This window comes from Eublepharis macularius, chromosome 14 (assembly GCF_028583425.1).
Source record: "Eublepharis macularius isolate TG4126 chromosome 14, MPM_Emac_v1.0, whole genome shotgun sequence".
In the NCBI taxonomy this organism is placed as follows: domain Eukaryota; kingdom Metazoa; phylum Chordata; class Lepidosauria; order Squamata; family Eublepharidae; genus Eublepharis; species Eublepharis macularius.
Window position 1 is genome coordinate 43,438,462 of NC_072803.1, and position 14,644 is coordinate 43,453,105.

Below are 14,644 nucleotides of genomic sequence, written 5' to 3' on the forward strand. Positions count from 1 at the left end.
GAAGGCGGGGGAGGGAGGACGTCGCTTTGTTTGGAGCTGCTACTCCTGGCATAGATTTATTTAGCATGTGGAGGGCACGGGGCCCCTCTTTTTCTATCCCCCCTCATGGTCTGTCCCATTCTGCCTGGCGTTCATTAGCATACCAGCTGCTTCTTGAGAGAGGGTGGGTAGTCAAGGGACGAGGGCGGAGGAGAACAGAGGCGTCCTGGGAATGAATGGGGGGATAGCTTTAAAGAAAGGGGGGCAGAGGCTGCGAATGGGAGGGGGAGGGAAGCTGAAAAGATGTCAGTGCCGTTTTGAATGAAACAAGAGGGGGCTCCCGATGGGTGCAGGGATAGGGCAGGCCTACCTCAGGGGAGAAAAAGCAGACGGAAGGAGAAAGTATCAAGGAGGGAAGGCTGGGGGAGAAGCAGCTCAAGGAAATCTGACCTTAGGAAGCGCATATGGAAGTGTAAAGTGAAGCCCCCCCGCCCCGCCCCAACACACCTAAAGGGAAACCTGGAGTAGGACAAGCCAGGGGCCTTTGCCTCCCCATCACGAATGATATGAAACAATCTTATGAACCAGCCTTTGCAAATTAAGTCCACTAAACTGTCTAGACTGCAAGCATTTGAACAAGTCCACGTACGCAGCCTTTAAAAATAAACAGCAATGGAGTTGGATAGAGCTTGAGAAGGCTCAAAACACTTCATAGGCATTCCCTCACCCATTCTTCCAACAGCCCTTAAAGGCAGGCCAATGTTTTTATGATGCCTGTATTGCAGGTGAGGGTTGGCCATGGCTGAGATTGCAGGACTTGCCTTTGTAAACCGCTCTAAAATGGGCATTAAGTTGTCCTGAAGGGTGGTATATAAATCGAATGTTGTTGTTGTTGTTGTTATTATAGTCGCTCAGGTAACCCAGACAGCCTCATTCGCACTGTTCCTGTTATAGTCACTAGGTTATGTTAGTGCCCCAAGAGGATGATCCATCCAAGTTTTCCCAACCTCTTTGCTTGGAGGTGATTCACAGGCAACCAGAAATTGAAAGCCAGATGTAGGTGATAAGCAGGATGGTGGCAGACCGAAGGGCAAGGGGGTTACTGCTTCCAAATGGACACCAACCTGGGCAATTGGCAGTCCCAGTTTAGGGAAGTGAAGGAAGAATTAGAAGAAGCATAAAGACCACCCAGCACTTCTCATCCACCACCAGCCAAAAGAGAGATTTTCCTCCACTCTCTCTCCGCTTGGTTTTGCCTTCCAAGTGAACCCCCAGGCAAAATTGTCACTGCACCACAATTCAGATTCGATAAAGGTGTCAGGACAACAAGGATAAAAGCCAAATGCATTTGCTTCAATGGCCAGATTCTGCCTACAGGCCTTCAGTTGCCCATTCTTGACCTGTGCTCGAAATATATATATTTCCAACATACACAAATTCCAAACCACACTCAATGAGCGTTTGAAGATGAATTACAAATTTCACAACATACTTTTTAAAATGCACTGAATGTTGAAAAGGGAGTTGTTGCCTCTCAGACAGTCTGCCAGCTTCTCTCCATCTTCATACTCCTTGCTTACAGCATTAAAAGCCCTCTGAAATTCAAATTCCACCCTTTCCTAGTTCCTCCCCCCTCCAATCCGTTTTTTTAATTCAAGCTCTTGACAAATGAAGGCGCACCCAACACGTAACTAAGCTGTTCCAACCTTTCTTGCTTTACCATCTCCCCCCTTCCCGGGGCTCGAAAGGTGACTGATCCATCTGTTTTGGAGTCAGTTGCGCAAACAAAACCTTGAGACAATTGAAGGAAACACTTGAGAAGTTCCAAATTCTTCCATGGTTTCAGTTGCGGCGACATTAGCTGATGTGAGGCAGCCAGCGGACAATGAGACATGGCCTGAGAAACAGAAAAATGTCCTGAGCATACAACAGAAAGCCAAGATTTTGGTGACAAAAATAACACAGACTTAAAAAAAAAAGAGAAATAGACGCTAATCTGTTTTGGATTTGGTTATTTCCATCTTAAAACAAGGTACAAACTCCCCAAACAATTTGAAATGGTTAGAGTGGGAAAAGTGGCAGGAATGCTCTCTTTCAGCAGCATCCATGAATTAGCCTGAAAATTGGGGACACAACTTTTTTTTGCATTTGTACCTTGAGATCCAGAGAAAACTCCTCTCAGTGCCACAGTGCGTATGTGCAGTCCCATGTCGTTATGATTGCAAGGAAACTAGAAAGCAAGATTTTGTCTTGTCCATGCTGCTTCCAGGAGTGATGAGCTAGTTGTCCCAGAACGCTTGTGAGTGATGGCTCACCCTCAGAGACCCTACAGTGCCTCTGAACATTTAGCTACCATGGCTAATTCACTAACTCGTCTTCAATGCATCTTCCCAACAGCTTTTTGTCTTTTCAACCCACTTGACTGAATCATAGTTACCTTACCTTGTGGCAATGGACTTCATGGTAAATTCTGAACAATTTGTAAAAATGCTTCCTTTTATCCACCTTGATCCCATACCAAGGTTCCAGTATGTATTATGAGATCTCAGAGCTGCACAGGTGATTTACTCAAACCTCCATTTTACCGTCACACACAACACACCTGTTAGCCTGAACCATGGTGAATGACTCAACCAAACCAGGTGAGATTCGATTCCAATACAGGAATTTCCAATGTATTATAGCACTGTGCACTAGACCACCTTGTCCCTAGCAATACATTCAAAAATTTGACGCTGGTAAACTGATACAAAACCCAAACACAAAAGAAGGAAACCTCCTAGAAATACATAACCAAGTGGAGAGCCCAAGCTCAAGGAGGTACAAACAAGGAGTACAAAGTGTACACCTTCCATTTACAATTGGATTGATTGATTTTATAAGCAGAATCCTCGATATGAAAGGTTGTCAGTGGGATATTGACAAAACTGGAGACAGAGGTTTGGATATGGTTTATTATACAGAATTAAATATTGGCCGGAAGAAGATAATCCTTGAAACGAGCAGAAACAGATGAGGGCAGCGCAGCTCGTAGCCAACTATTTGGAATTAACGCCGGATTTCTTCCCACCTGCAGGGGAACAAGCGGCGTTTATCGACCTAATAGGGTGTTGACTGTATTTGCTCTGTGCAGGGCAACCTTGTGGAGTGAGAAAATGAAATGTGACAAATATACAATGGAAATTTGAATGTAGTTTGTGACGGGGGCTTTTGTATACGAATAACTTGATATATTGTAAATTTCATATCGAGGATTTTACTTTTAAAATCAATCAATCCAATTGTAAACAGAAGGTGTATAATTTCTACTCCTTGTTTGTACCTCCTTGAGCTTGGGCTCTCCACTTGGCTGGTAAATTGATAACCAAGCAAAACATTCATAGAGTGCCAACTAGGGCTTTTTTTCAGCAGGAACGCGGTGGAAAGGAGTTCTGGCACCTCTTGAAAATGGTCGCATGGCTGGTGGCCCCACCCCGATCTCCAGACAGAGGGAAGTTTAGATTGCCCTCCGTACCACGCCAGCAGTGTGGAGGGCAATCTAAACTCCTCTCTGTCTGGAGATCAGGGGGTGGGGCCACCGGCCATGTGACCATTTTTGCCAAGGGTGATTTAAACTTTAAAAAACTCCCCCCTTGTTCCAGCTGACCCAAAGTGATGTCATTGTGCGGTCCTGAGTTCCACCACTGAGTTCCACCACCTTTTTTCCCAGAAAAAAAGCCCTGGTGCCAAAAAAAAAAGCAAATGTACATATACAGCTTCTGGGCCTGGTGAAGAACTTTTCCAAATACTATATTAATTCCAATTTAACAGAGAAATAAGGCTCACTTGGCATATTATTTAGCACACTTATTTATGCGGAGACAAATTTTCTCCTTTGCAAAGATTTTCACAATCTGCTCCTCAAACCAGTTACCAGGGTTTCCCAGCTGGATTACAAACTGGATTCTGCTCGGCGACTGCTCTGCTTAGTAGACTGAGCAAGATGCTCTTTGTTCCAGTGTTGATGCCAAACAGTCCCCATTGCCTTATTGTCAGTTGTTATGCTAGCCAGACAAACCAACAGCCTTGCTAAACCTGAACTGCTAACTCAACACAAAGCTTTGTACAAGGCCTTGGCTCTTTTGCGCATTAACCAGAGAGAACGTTTAAGGGGATTTGGGCAACAAAGGTCTTTTTGCCAACAAACCTTAGCCACCAAGCTGAGCAGATGGCCAGAACCATGGCACTGAAATTTAGCAGGAGTGGGTGGGTGGTTTGTAATGACAAACTTGTCTCCTCTGGCCTTGTTGATTACGAGCTGAGCCCAAACTCACCCAGACTTTGAAGTCCTATCATAAGGACCACACCAACAGAACCATCGCCTGGAGATTCCCACCACCACAGGACAGCTCCTTTCTTTTCCACTTCTCTGGCAGTGGCATGCTTTTGCTTACTTTCTCCATGGCACTTTGGACTTTGCAATAACAGCAGCCCACTTACGAAGATGCCTGGGAAACGTCATTCCTCCAGGGCTCCTGCCACGGCAGGGTTCAAGGCACCAGGGCTGCATTCAGCCACTGCTATAGGCAGGTAGGCTTCAGGGGAAGGGAAGGAGCAGCAGGGATGTCACGGTGGGAGGTTTGGGGAGCTTATGAGGGAAGGAGTCATTCAGATCCTCGTGTTTACACGGAGATCTTTGGGAATGAAACAGGATTGACTTTCCAAAGTGGTTATTTTAAAAGTTCCAAATTCTTCTGTGCCCTTTTCCTCAAACCATCACCTGCCCTTCCCACTGATGCCTATGCCTCCTTCCCCCCCCCTCCCAACTTAGCTTGCCTCTCCCTTGGTACCTTCTTCTCCTCCTTCCCTGACTCTCCCCTCCCCTCAAAAAGCCGGGCCTGCATGACATTTGTTCCAGGCATAAAACCTCTGTCCTGCAAGAGAGCTGAATTGCAAACACTGACTGACCAGGTAAATGGGAAGCAAAACTAGATGGCATAGACCTTCCTACTTGCCATACTTCAGGGATGGAGAGTAAATCTGAGTCTCTTGGTATTTGCACTAATTGTAGTGACTAATACTGCCAGAATTCTTAGAGCTATTTCAGTATCGAACATGGGTTTGTTTCATGCTTGATAGAGGTATAGATAGGAATGAACAGCAGGCAAATGAAAGCAAAGCTTAGATTGTAGTTTTCACCTGAGCTCATTTTGGTTCTCTGCAAAGTCCCTCCAGGAAGCCAGACATCAAAAGCCAGCAAGTGGGGGGATTTCCAACACCAGCCTCCCATTCAAAAAGTTCATACAAAGCAGCTATATACTGAATCAGACCACTGGTGCATCAACGTCAGTATTGTCTACTCAGATCGCCAGCAGCCCTCCAGGGTCTGTTTCAGGTCTTTTACCTACTGCTTGTTCTTTTTAACTGAAGGTGCCAGGGACCGAACCTGGGAACTTCTGCATGCCGGACACTCCACCACTAAGCCACATCCCGTCTTGGGCAAGCATTGGACAAGATGGACCTATCTTGGCCAGGCCAATCAGAAGATGGGAAGAAGCGACAGACTTGCAATAGACTCAGCATCCAGAAAGGATCAAGAAGCGGCTCTCTGTTGAATGCAGAAGGATCAAAATGCCCAGCACGTTCTATAGGCAAGCAAGGCCATTGAGGAAGGAAGCCCCCAAGTATCTCGTTTGTGTGCACTATAGAGAGGCAATCTTTGGAGAGCCCCACCCCTTCTAGTTCCCGCTTTCAAGCTGCCTTGTCAGAGAAGAGGCAGAGTGGATGAAAGAGCCACTTTGCTCCACCATCACCCCATCTCGACAGGGTCCTTCCCCATTTGCTTGCTATTGGGTACTCTGTGCATGGCTGCCTTTACTAGGCTGAATCACCACTGTTGTAAGACACAGGTTTGCATATCTTATCTTTGGTTCCTTGCCTCAGTGAGCCTTCAGGTTCTTTTCCTCAAAAGAGCTACCACTATTTCCAGGCATGGATCCTGCTGTAGTTTTTAATGCCTAGATGATACAGAAATAGGCCAAGTTTTTTCCATCTCAGTCCATACATGGTGTCCCACCTATGGCTAGATTGAACCTCCCAGAGGCAGCGTACATACAAATACCAATTGCTACAAGGTAAAGCGAGGGGGGGGGAGCAGCTTTGACCTCTGTTCCCTGCATGAAGACATTTCCAGAGTAGCTGGCTGGCCAGTTTGAAATAGGATACTAGTCTCAATGCATCCAGCAAGATCTTCTTAAGAGCTGCTCCCTTTGAATGTGTATGTGCTTCACTCTTAGCAACTGTGCTTCAAATTCTGAGCCCCCAAATCACTTAGTGGCGTAAACTGTCTCACTCAAATCATCTGTAGATATATACATGGAAACATAAATTGTGTAGCTGGATCTGACCAAGAATCCTGTTCAACATTTGTCTAGTTCTCAGAGGTAGTGTGCCTCTGAACATGGAGGTTCCATTTAAGTATTATGGACCAGGACCATCAGAAGTCATTTGCCAAGTTGGTATTTTTTTAAAAAACCGTGTTAGCTAAGTGCCTTCACCACCACTTGTGGCAGTGAGTTCCATGTTAATTCCACACTCTATGAAATTCTATTTTCCACTCACCCTTTTCTTTGAACCATCTCTGGTGTGCAACTTTCTAATGAGGATCTCCTATCTACACCATTCATAATTGTATAAACCTCTATCATGTTCCTTCTTTGGGCTTTCTAATAAAAAAAAACCCTAAATGTTTCCTTCCTTGAATAGTACCCTAGTCATATTCCAAAGCACATGTAAAATTAAGAAGGTGCAATCCTAGATGTATCTACTTGGGAGTAAGCCACAATAAATATACTGGGGCAGAATTCCAATTACACATGCAGAGAATCAAGCCCAAATCTGTTTGGGGTTTTTTATAGTGTAATACCATGCATGTCTACTCAGCAGCAGCCCTAGTGTGCTAGATATACTTTACTCCCACCTAAATGGATATACCACTGCAGCCTCTGGGGAAAAAAGGAAAAGGAAGAAACACAAGGCAACTTTAATATAAAAAGATCAATGAAAAAATTTATTTATAAATTTCTCACCTTGGGGCTATGCAATGCTATCATATAGTCAGGAAAAATGCCATCTGTACAGACTTTATCCAGTTAAAAAGTGATCATACAGTGACCCACATACAGCTTCAATATAAGCCTAACATTCTTAACAAATTAATTAACATAATTAAAAAAGGTATTTGCCATCTAGAAAGGGTGGGGGAAAACACCTACAAAGAAACTCCTCTGGAGCAATCCATAAACCAGCTTCCAATGTCTGCTTATTTCAACGACATCACATATATTTTTGGGGAAAATATTCTGAGAAGAAGCTGCTGAATACAGACCTGTCATGCAAAGGCAAAAACAGAGACCTATTTCACTCAGAGGCACTCCATTTTGGCACGAATGGTCACAGCAGCACTCTAAGCCAAACAATTAAGTAGGGAAACAGAATTCCTTCTCCTGGGGTGGGGGCGGTAAATGGACATACAGCCACCTCTTGTGGGGTTGCATAGAAAAATGTAAACCCTATGGACTAAGGCTGCAATCCAAAGCACACTTGCTAGTGAGTAGTGCCACTGAACTCAGTGAGCTTCACGCAAGTAAATATACTTAAGATCACATTAAGTCAGGCAGCGGAGCTTGGGAAGGTGTGGGGACCAATTAAGGCAAAAACCACCAAGTCAGACTTGCCCAGTTTCAGAGCAATATTGTACATTCCCCACCCGATTCTCATTTTGGAGGACAAAAAAAAATCTCCAGGCAGCTGGGGGAGGGGGACCTTTTCTCAAGGAAAAAGGAAAACAAGCCTCATTCCATATTTCATTTCACCCCAAAGGCTTCACAGTCTTCATATTTTTCTTTACAAAAATATAAATATGTGTTAACATCTTTACAAACACACTCCTGGGAGAGCTTCTTTTAGAAAACTGGGTTTTGAACCAAGATCATTTGCAAAGGACCTCTCCTCAGATCTTGGATTTCTAAGAACTACTTTTAAAAAATATGTCATAAATGTTATGACATTTGTGGCAAATCCATTTAATAGTAAGAAGAAAATTATGTGCAACTATCATAAGGAACCAGAAAATGATTTCTCCCCTGCCTAAAATGCTAAAAAGAGGCGCAGTCTCCAGAAGTGCCCACGACCACGCTAGCGAGTCCACAAAAACGCCTTGTAAAGTTTACAGTATTTCAAAAAAATGAAACCAGGAAACAATTGAAAGACGAACAGAAATCTCAGATATGACAGAGGGGCGTTGCAAGTGAAAAGCAAGAAAAAAGATCAGTGCAACAGGGGAAAATTTATCATAGAAATTACAATTCTAGTTTTAAAAATGCATAATTCAAATCCCCCAACTGTATTTCCAAACCATTCAAAAACCCTTTCAAACAAAAAACCACCAGGTTCACAAATATATATATTTACACATTCACACACACTCGTACAAGATAAATAGTTAAAAAACACACAACCCAAACACAGAGGACCACGCTCTTTTCAAAGATTTAATGGCTATTTTAGAGAGAGGGGTGAGTGGCAGATGAGAGGGGAATGCAGAAGATATGGCAGTGGTAAAAAAATATATCTTTAGTGCATACAAAAGATGGAAGGAGAGACACCAACTGCAGAAACAAATGCCAGTGGGATAGCCACTGCGAGAAGGCGGTCAAATGTCTCGGCATATGCAGTGTGGTCTGCGTGTGTGCACCACACGAGATTCCAAGCAGCATCGACATTACAGGCAAGTCACTTAAAACAAGTTTCCTTTTTCTTCTTCCCCTTTTCATTCTGTAGAATGGACTGGAAATTGGATTGTGCATCAAAAAGTTAAATTCTGGGTCCTTTCAGTAGTTTCCCTCCCCCCTTGAAGTTCTTCTTCTGGACAGCAGGGGGCATTTGTGTTCTTTCATTTTATTCAGATGTTCCAAGACCCCCCCTCCACTTTTCACTTTTGAAAGGGACTGGACAAAATTTATCATTTTAAAAAAATCCGTTTTTGAGAAATTTTAAGGTGATTTGACAAAATAGCAAAAATTAAAGAAAATTGGGAAAAATAAACAGTCTCAGAAGAAATCTGGAGATTTCCAGTTTGGACACCAGACAAAATTCAAGAATATTCATATACACAGTGAAGCAGTGTTGGAAGGTGTCCCCCCCTCCCCATGGAAAAATCCCACCCGCTCCCTGGGAAAAAAAATCCAACAATAGTGATCGTTTTAAAGAGGGCATGTTAAGTAGTTGCCACCAAGACTGGGGGGAGAGGGCCAGGGAGTGTCAAAGGGGGGAAAGGTGTGTGTGTATGCAGGAACACGTCTTAAAGCACCTGACCAGTTCCTGGACCGAAAAAGCAAATACTGTGGAAAAACCGAGGTAGATGGAAAAAACCAAAACAAAAAAGGAGGGGGGGATTTTTTTCTTTTTACAGTAGAACAAAACCTCATGAGACCAGCAATCTTTCCCCTCCCCCCAAAGCAAGTAAACGCTCCCCAATAAATCTTTGCAAGTCCCCACATCTCTTTTGCAAAAATAATAATAATAATTAAAAGATTCCAAGCAGCTTTGAAATTTCCTTAACAATCAACCCTCTACAACATTAAGGCAGCAACAATGGGGCAGGGGCGTCCAGCTTGCAGCCCAGGAGTCCTGGAGGGGGGCAGAGGGGAACTGCGGGATTGTGCCAGGGGGCAGCCTCTCCCCTTCTTTACCCCCAACCCTCCAACTCCCGTTGGCTGATGCCCACAAAACCTGCGCGTCTAATGTCTTTTTGTGCTGGAACCAGACATACCGGATTGGATCTTACAAGAGCCCCCCCACATTGAACAGTCCCCGCGCCTTCTGTCTTCGGCCTTGGATCCCTGCCTTCTAGCACGGAGGCGCCAAAAGAACTCACCCCCCAGACGGGGAGGCCCGCAGGGGCGGGGGCGAAGCCAACAGTCCCGGCGTACGATCTGTGCACGGCTTACAAGGCAGAGTCAAGAGGCCCCGGCCCGAAGAGGCGGCGGAGAGAGTCGAGCGCCAAGCGTGCGCCAGAGAAGCCCTTCCAGCAGCGCGTCGGATCCGCGGGAATAGCCCGACGGGCGCGCAGCCCTGGTCTCTTGGAGTTCCGCAGACCCCTCCGCCCCATCCCTTCTCCGGCGGGCAAGCAGGCGGGCATCACCGGCTGCCCGAGGAATATTTGGCCTTAGTGATCAGGTAGAGGACGATGTCCTGGTGGCCCCCGAAGGCGGCGATGTGGAGGGCGCTCCAGCCGTCGCGGTTGGCCAGGCGGATGTCCGCGCCGAACTTGACCAGCAGCTTGACCAGTTCCAGGTTGCCGTCGATAACCGACTGGTGGAGCGCCGTCTGGCCCTCGGGCCCGAAGGAGTTGACGTTGAACTCGCAGTTGGTCATGTTCTGCAGCAGCGACTGGAGCTCCTTGGTGTTGCCTTTGCGCACCGCCTCCTGGAAGACGCGCTGGCTCGGCGGGGCGGGAGCCGCGCAGGTGGACAGCTCCGTCTGGCTCATGGCCGGCCCCGGGCGGGCACCCGCATGGAAGAGCTGGCAGCCGGGGCGCCGGCGCGGTGGCGGCGCCTGCGGGGGGCTGCTGGCGCACGGGCCGAGCGCCGCGGGAGGAACGCGCCGGGCGAGAAGGACCCCCGACGGCGCGGCACTCCCTGGCCGCTCTGCCGCATCCGAGACGTCGGGACCCCCGCCAGGGGCGCGCGAGCCGGGCGAGCACTTGCCGCGCAGCCCGTGCTCCGGGGCTCGGCGCCCCTCTTCAGGGGCGGCCGCGGCGCTCAAGACTCCGGCTGGATTCTCGAAAGCTGCCAAGCCGTGGCTCTGTCCGACTGAGCGGGGAATGCCCACGGGGGCGCCTTTTAGACGGCCCTTCGAATTTGCATAACAATGGCCGGGCGCTGACGCTTCCCCGCTGAAATAAAGGAGGTACGGGGAGGGGAAAAGGGAGGAAAGCGCTGATTGGCTGCCGCCCAAAGGGGGAAAGTAGCTGAGAGCGCGGTGGAACGTTGAGACACTGGGGGGCGGGGTAAGCCTCTGTCCCCCTCCACTTCTCCATTGCACGGCGTTCGTGTGCTGGAATTCTGATTGCTCCCCCCCCTCCTCGCCGCCGTGTTCCTTTATTTAAATAAATATTATTTCCCAAAAATCTCCACGATTGAGCTGAGGCTGCCGTTTCCATCGCCGTGCAACCCCTTTGCGCTCCGTGGGGCTTACTTCTGAAATAAAACGTATAGAACTAGCTTTGTCTCTCGTTGTAGAAAGGGGATGTGGTTGGGGGGGGGCAAAAAAGGCGGGGGCGATCCCGATCTGTGAACATGTTTGAGATTGCGTTAATTTGTCTTGCGCGTGCGCCCAAACATTGCTTTCCCACTGGTCCAGAACCATTTCCTTTTGAATCAGTTTACTCGGAAGTAAGACACACTGATTTCGGGAAGGGGGGGAGTTCTTGCCAAGCTAGCCTACAGACGCTTACGACTTGCAATGCAAATATTTGGACGGACACACTTTCAGTTTCTAGGAGCGTAGAGTGGGTTTTTATAGAACATTACCTGTTTTTGCTTATAATCGCTGGGTGCAATTGGTAACGTTATTTTTATTTTAATTAATTTAGTTTTGTTGCTGCTTTTTTGAAGCAAAACGTAACTTTTCCCGATACATTCGCTAAACGGGAGCAAAATCAAAGCCCAATTAACATGATCGCAACTGATGTGTATATTTAGAGGCCTGATCCAGGCAGAAGTTCGGTTCCTTTAAGTCATTCTCCTATTCAAATCAACTAGACGTGAAACCGTTTACCCTTTGGTTTATTCGTGTATACTTTAGACCAGCGCCTTTTCTGAGGCGCAGAGTAGTTTTTGCCAACTTGCGGGTGCTTAAAATGCTTTCCTGATGAGATCTATTTCCCCCTCCCCACACACCAACCGACCTGGAAAGAAAGACAAAAGTATTTTTTTCTTTGTGGGCGCTTTTGTGTTACTTACAGAAAGGGGGCGCTGATGGACAGAAATGTGATTTCTTTGGGTCTGCAGCGCAGAAAGAAGGGGCTCCAGAAGGGGTATTTTGCCCCTACCAGAGTTTTCTCAAAGCCATTACTCCTATCCCTGCAAAAAACAGACTTTTCTATGAATCTCCTCACCCCTCTGGGTGCATCTGTTTGAACAAATTTAAGGTAGGACCCCACAATTAAATCAATATTGTGCTTTTTAATTCTGTGTGTGTGGTGTGCTGTCAAGAGGCTTCACTCAATGAATTAATCCTTGCTCAGGAACTGCAAACTGAGGGCCATAGCTTCCTTTATCCAGTCAACCCATCTCATGTTGGGTCTTCCTCTTTTCCTACTGCCTTCAACTTTTTTTTAAAAAAAGACTTGCCCCTAAATGGATTTGAACTATAAAGGTAGTAAGATTGTCATCTTTGGCAGCAACCAAAGAAGGGAACCTTCCTGAGCCTTTGAAAAAGCTGGCTAACAGGCACCAATTCAACAGGTAAGGTCACTACCCTTTGCCACCTCTGGCTGCAATAATTTCCCGTTGAATTTCAGCCAGAGGTGGCAGCCAAGAAGCTGATTCACTTTCGGAGTGCCAAATGAGTATGAACAGAGTGTTTAACTTCTGCCACTGGACAAGTAGTTGAAATTAGAGGGGGAAGGTGAGGCTTCTCAAGTGATAAGCTCCTGTCAGATAAACTAGGGTCTTTCTTGGAGCTGCGGTTCTTGCACGGGTTCGATTAGGACTTGCTTTTAAGCCTCCTTTGCTTTGCAAGACTAACTTGCTAAGTGACTCCAGTCAACTTTCCCCCTCCCCACCACAGAACAGAGGAATGCTACATCCGCCACTTTGAGTCTAAGGAAATAAAGGATATAAATTTTAAAATAAATCCATTAACACTGAATGTTTTTAATGTTTCATATTTATAAATGTATAAATAGCACTATGTATAAATAGCACCACTACTGAACAACAGGCAATATTGCATGGGCATTTCATCCATTCTGCAGACACAAATCTAAATAATAAATGTCTGAGAGGATGGGCTGTGATCTGGGAAGTCCCAGGGTCAAATTTTATCTATGCCACAAAACTTAGGGAAGTTTTCAGGGCCAGTGTTAAAAGTGCAATCCTATGCAAAGTTACTCCTGTCTAAGCCCATTGATTAGATTGGAGTAGCTGTGCAAGGGTTGCCCTGTTAGTTACAGGGCACCTGACCTGTGTCGGGTCTCGTGCTGGGTAGGCCATGCTGGGATCCCCCTCCTTCCCTGCAGCCAGCTCCCTAGCTGCCACCATACAGCTGATTTGCCAGGCTTCTTGAGACCCTGGCAGCCTTGAGGGCAGATAGGGTTGCCAAGTTGGGAAATTCCTGAAGATCTAGAGGGTGAAACCTGGAGAAAATGGAGTTTGGGGAGGAAAAGGACCTTGGCATGGCCATAGAGTCAACACCCCAAAGTAGCCATTTTCTCCAGATGAACTGATCTCTGTGGCCTGGAGACCAGTTGTAATTCTGGGAGATCTCCAGCCACTACCTGGAGGCTGGCAACCTCCAGGGGAGGAGAGTAATGAGCTGTGGGGTTGTTGGCTGTTCCCAGCCTGCCTACAACTGATCTCCTGCACTGTCTGAGACTAAGGCTTTGGTGGGGAAGGGAAGGAATCAATTGCAGAGTTGCTCCCTATAGCCACCCTCCTGCTGATTCCAGCTGATGGCACCCCCCACTGCCTGGGTGATCCTGCAGCCCCATCATTGAATTTTGGTGTGGGGCCCAAGAGCCACTAAGATTGCCCATGGAAGCTTTTCTCACAGCTGCAGTCCCTCATCTGCAATATAGAAGTAATAATCCTGGCCTACTTTACAGGGCTGCCATAAATATTACAACAAATTTTCTCTCTCTCTTTTGCAGGTAACTTTGTAGAGGGGAATACAGTAGCAGATCCCACCCCCCTTGGAGCAAGTATCTTTTCCCATATGTGTCACTCTGAGAGGCTTTTCTCTGGAAATGATGCTGTTGCAATGTCTTCTACGGAATTGCTTAGCAAAGGAAAAACTAACACAAATCAGCAAAAGATTTGCCGACCTCAAACAATTGCGGGTGGGGAGGGGGGGAGCTGAGAGTCAATATAACAGCTGGGAGGAAGACATAGATTTATCAGGGTGAGAGAAAATTTGAAATGGGCAGCTGTTTTAAGCTTAATGATTGCCACTGTGGGAGAGCTGGCTGATGAGGTCTGTGTCACTCTAAACCTTGTATGTTCTTGCACCCACGGAAATTGGTTGGAACTATTTACTTTGAGCTGGTATCACAGTTGTGAGTCCGTTCAATTTCATCTCTGCAGTGCTACAGACTCAGTCAATGTCCTCAAGCAAGCCACTTTCTCACAGGTATCCTCAAATATGTGGGATAATACTGATCTATCTTACAAGGCTGTCAAAAGAGTTATTGAGATAATTTATATGAGGTGGTTTGACCACTCTAAATATATTAATCATCCTCACCATCTCCATCTAAAGTATATAATCTTCACTGAAGTTATTATTGAATGAATTCTTAAAATTATTCAGTTATTAACTGACAGCTTCCATAGTGGTTAGAGTGTCGAACTAGGATCTGGGAAACTCGGGCTTGAATTCCCACTCTGCCATGGAAGCTTAC

General features: G+C 46.3%; 1 protein-coding gene across 1 annotated transcript; it reads right to left on the reverse strand.

Moving 5' to 3' along the window:
- Positions 1 to 6,999: 6,999 nt before the first annotated feature.
- Positions 7,000 to 10,822, reverse strand: NRARP (NOTCH regulated ankyrin repeat protein). Its single transcript, XM_054998482.1, has one exon. The coding sequence runs from the start codon at positions 10,507 to 10,509 to the stop codon at positions 10,159 to 10,161; it is 351 nt and encodes a 116-aa protein (XP_054854457.1). The 5' UTR covers positions 10,510 to 10,822; the 3' UTR covers positions 7,000 to 10,158.
- Between the last annotated feature and the right edge of the window lie 3,822 nt (positions 10,823 to 14,644).

Bases quoted from the DNA above. Each gene is read 5' to 3' on its own strand.
- NRARP (XM_054998482.1), bottom strand. From the start codon at position 10,509: ATGAGCCAGACGGAGCTGTCCACCTGCGCGGCTCCCGCCCCGCCGAGC.